The 3,893-nt window shown below is 39.1% G+C and overlaps 1 protein-coding gene across 1 annotated transcript; it reads left to right on the top strand.

Moving 5' to 3' along the window:
- Positions 1-1,030: 1,030 nt before the first annotated feature.
- On the top strand, positions 1,031-2,045 carry LOC106797380 (influenza virus NS1A-binding protein homolog A-like). Its single transcript, XM_014771658.1, has 4 exons — positions 1,031-1,172; positions 1,259-1,458; positions 1,557-1,633; positions 1,901-2,045. The coding sequence occupies exons 1-4, from the start codon at positions 1,031-1,033 to the stop codon at positions 2,043-2,045; spliced, it is 564 nt and encodes a 187-aa protein (XP_014627144.1).
- Positions 2,046-3,893: the final 1,848 nt, after the last annotated feature.

Here is a 3,893-nt window from a genome sequence, read left to right as displayed (position 1 = left end):
TCCACCCAACACGTAGCAAGATACTTACTACACCACCCAACACCTATGAACATAATATCTATCCACTACTAAAAAAGTTATTTTTTACGACACATATTCTAAGACGGTTATGTAAAACCGTCTTAGAATGTCACGCGGTGACAATTTTATAAATAATAAAAGTTATATGACTTAAAAATTAAGTATTCAAAATATTCAAAAACAGTTTTATTGGAAAATCGTCTTTGAAATTTGCACATCTTCTTAATTATTTTGACGCTCAGAATTCCATTCTTTCATACACCCTTAGTTTCTTTGCACACTCCGACCTCCTCTGTGCCCTAGAAGCTTCCATAGACTCCTCCTCTCCCTCACCCTCAAGTCTTGCACCACCCTCAACCCTCCTCGCCAACTCCCTCCACATCCATGCCGCCAAGTCCTCCTTCCTTCGTAACCCCTTCGTCTCCTCTGCCTTCCTCCGGCTCTACGACACCCGCCTCTTCCTCCCCTTCGCCCACCAACTCTTCCTCCAAACCCCACCGTCGCACCGAAACGCTGTCGTTTGAAACACCATCATCTCCCTCCACGCGCACAACAAAATAAGGGGATGAAGTACGGCGTGAAGTAGGTGCTGAAGTTGGCATTATAGTATTTGGGGGCGGCAAAGACAGTGTTGTTGTTGTCTTTGGGGGGTGGCGGCGAGTTTGGCGATGTCGTCAACGAGAACAAGGTCGGATTCCAGGTAGACGATTTTGAGGACGTATGAGGGAAAGAGGTTGGTGAGGTAGTTATAGGCATAGTTGAGTGGGTAGCGCAGTCCAGGGCGGAGCGGATGGAGGTGGAGATAACGCCGGAGACGATGACGATGTCATCGAAGGGGTAGATTTGGAATTTGAGGTAGGGGAAGGAGGTGGAGAGGGTGCAGTTAAGGAGGGAGGAGGAGGTGGCGGTTGAGAAGGCAACAATAAAGTCAACAGTTGAGTTGCATTTAGATCCCAAAGATTCATTGTTTCTAATAGGAGGCTTTGATGGAAAATCATTGTTAGCAACTATGGATTTGTATTTTACTTCTCAAAATGTGATCAAATCTCTTAAGCCTATGAGCTCAATTCGTTCATATGCTTCAATTGTGTGGTTGAATGGTGAAATGTATGTTTTTGGTGGTGGAAATGGTTATGTTTGGTATGACACAGGTATTAGATCTAGCTGTGCTTTTCAAATAATTATATTTTGGAATGAGACGAAGCTTTGTCAACCCTTTTATCTTCTATTTGTGTAGTTGAATCATACAATCCAATTCATGACAGCTGGACCTTGTGCCCCTCTTTGAACCAGAATAAAGGGCGCTTATCAAAAGTTGCTCTGAATGACAAAATATTTGTTGTTGGTGGTGGAAATGGAGTTGATTGCTTTCCAGATGTTGAGATGCTTGATTTAGATATTAGGTGGTGGATCCCTACATGCTCAATGCTAGACAAGGTAAAATGGGATAATTAAATGATCAAATATTTAAATAATTTCTTTGAAAAGCATAAAAACTATTTATTGTGTTACTTGAATGCTCTTTATATTTCTAGAGATTTTCTTTTGTTGCAGTGCAACTCAATGGTGCAATCTATGCCATTGGCAGATTTGATGGAAATGATTACTTAAGGTAATATTTATAACTTGATTGTGGTTCAATTTTTTAACTGAATGGTTCAATTTATTTATATCATTAGTTGAAACTTATCATGCAAATATGGCTGATCTAGACTATGATTTTTTTTTTTTATATAATAGGGTGTTATGTTTTATTCGTACCAATGTGAATACACTTCTACATAATTGCAGGTCTGCTGAAAGATTTAATCTAACTCTTATTTTGAAATTTTTTGTGCTTACTAAGACATGTTTCACTTAAAATTCTTGCATTGAATAGGTATGCACTTGGTGGCTTTGATGGTTTCTTTCTTGATCTGTCATCAGTAATACTTCATACTCCATGCCTGTACAGGGACTACAATCTAACTTTCTTAACTTTGACTGCAACTATATGGGACCGGTTTAAAATGTTTCAGGATTAAAAAAAGGCATTGCAATCCTTCTTTGCCTCCTATTTATAGCCTAAGTGTCACACAAAACTGGAGGGAAATTCGAATTTCTATTCAAATTTCACTTGAATTTGAAATTGAATTTGTGGAGCCAAATTTTTGAGCCAAAATTTCACTAATTATGATTAGTGAATTTTAGCTATGGTTCAGCCCACTAATCCAAGATCAAGTCCAAGATTCTCCACTAAGTGTGCTTAAGTGTCATGAGGCATGTAAAGCAGGAAGGACATGCACAAAGTGTGACTATATGATGTGGCAATAGGATGTAGCAAGCAAATGCTCACCTCCCCCTCTAGAATTTAATTGGATTGGGCTTCTCCCAATTCAATTAAATTTATTTCCCAACACACACATCAAATATTCACTTAATGCATGTGAAATTACAAAACTACCCCTAATACAAAAACTAGTCTAGGTGCCCTAAAATACAAGGGTTGAAAAATTCTACATTTCTAGGGTACCCTACCTACATTATGGGGCCTTAAATACAAGGCACAAAAATAATGAAACCTTAATCTAATATGTACAAAGATAAGTGGGCTCATACTTAGCCCATGGGTCCAAAATTTACCCTAAGGCTTATGAGAACCCTAGGGCCTTCTCTTGCATCTCTATCCCAATCTCCTTGGAGTCTTCTATCCAATGCCTTTGGGAGTAGGATTGCATCATTCTCTCCCCCTTGAAAAGGATTTGACCTCATATATATTAGTGGTGTTTGGTATGTTGGAGTAAGGTAAGGTTTGAAAACCCATTTCCTGGGCATCTTCCCATGAGGGAACATGGTTCCTCACCAACTCAATGAGTGGTGCTACAAGTATAGAAAAATATGGGACAAGCCTTTTGTAAAAGTTTGTTAAGTCATGGAAGCCCCAAATTTTCCTTATACTTGGTGGAGTGGACAACTCAGGAATAACCTTTATTCTCTTAGGGTTCGTGGGAACCCCTTGATCACCATTTAAAAAATTAAGGAAAGTAATGCAATAAAACGTACCTTTTTTAATATTTTCATGCTGATTACTCCTACCAAAAAGTATGATAAACCTAAGGTGTCCCATATGAGCACCTAGGTTTGTATTGAAACAAAAAATAAGAACAAACCTGCCTAATGAGTCTCTATGTACGTGAATGATGAAGATGTTGGATGCATGGGTGATTTTACAAAAGAGGGTTACATCAATTAACACATTATCCATACCACCTATCATAGGGATTTGGTGCCTCATAATACCTATTTTGGGCACCAACAAAACACAATGATTTAAGCTCTTACAAACCAAACCTTCATCCAACAACTCCTTTAGTTGAGGAATAATCTCAAGCCCAAGAGGTGTGACAGTGCTAACAAGTGTCTTTTTACAAAGGAGAAGATGTGGAGGTTGTCTAAGAGGGGAAGTTTCTTTAATGTTTGTCTTTATTGCAAAATTAATTTCCTTCTTAGCTAACCTCTTGGAGGAGACACTTACCTCCTTACACTCCTCCTTAACCATTAAAGGTTGTCCTTCTTCTTGGGGGTAGATTTCTTCACTAGATTCTTTCCCTTTTGCTTCTTCACTTCCACTAGAGGAAGGTGAAGTAGTAGCCTCATCTTGGCTACTATAAATGTCTTGGCCCCTCATAATCATGGTTTTCTTGGTGGGGCATTGAGAAGTAATGTGTCCTCTTCCAAGACATTTAAAGCACTTTATAAAGCTAGTCTTCTCTTGCATACTAGCCTTAAGGGGTTGTTTTTCTATTGTCTTCCCCTTATCATCTTTGGGCTTAGAAGGTGTCGCCCCTAAGATGCCTTGACCTTGGTCTTTCTTTGGATAAGAGTGAGGGCAA

Source organism: Glycine max, chromosome 19 (assembly GCF_000004515.6).
Source record: "Glycine max cultivar Williams 82 chromosome 19, Glycine_max_v4.0, whole genome shotgun sequence".
Taxonomy (NCBI): Eukaryota; Viridiplantae; Streptophyta; class Magnoliopsida; order Fabales; family Fabaceae; genus Glycine; species Glycine max.
The sequence above is the reverse complement of the archived record's forward strand: the minus strand, read 5'-3'. Positions and strand labels throughout refer to the sequence as shown.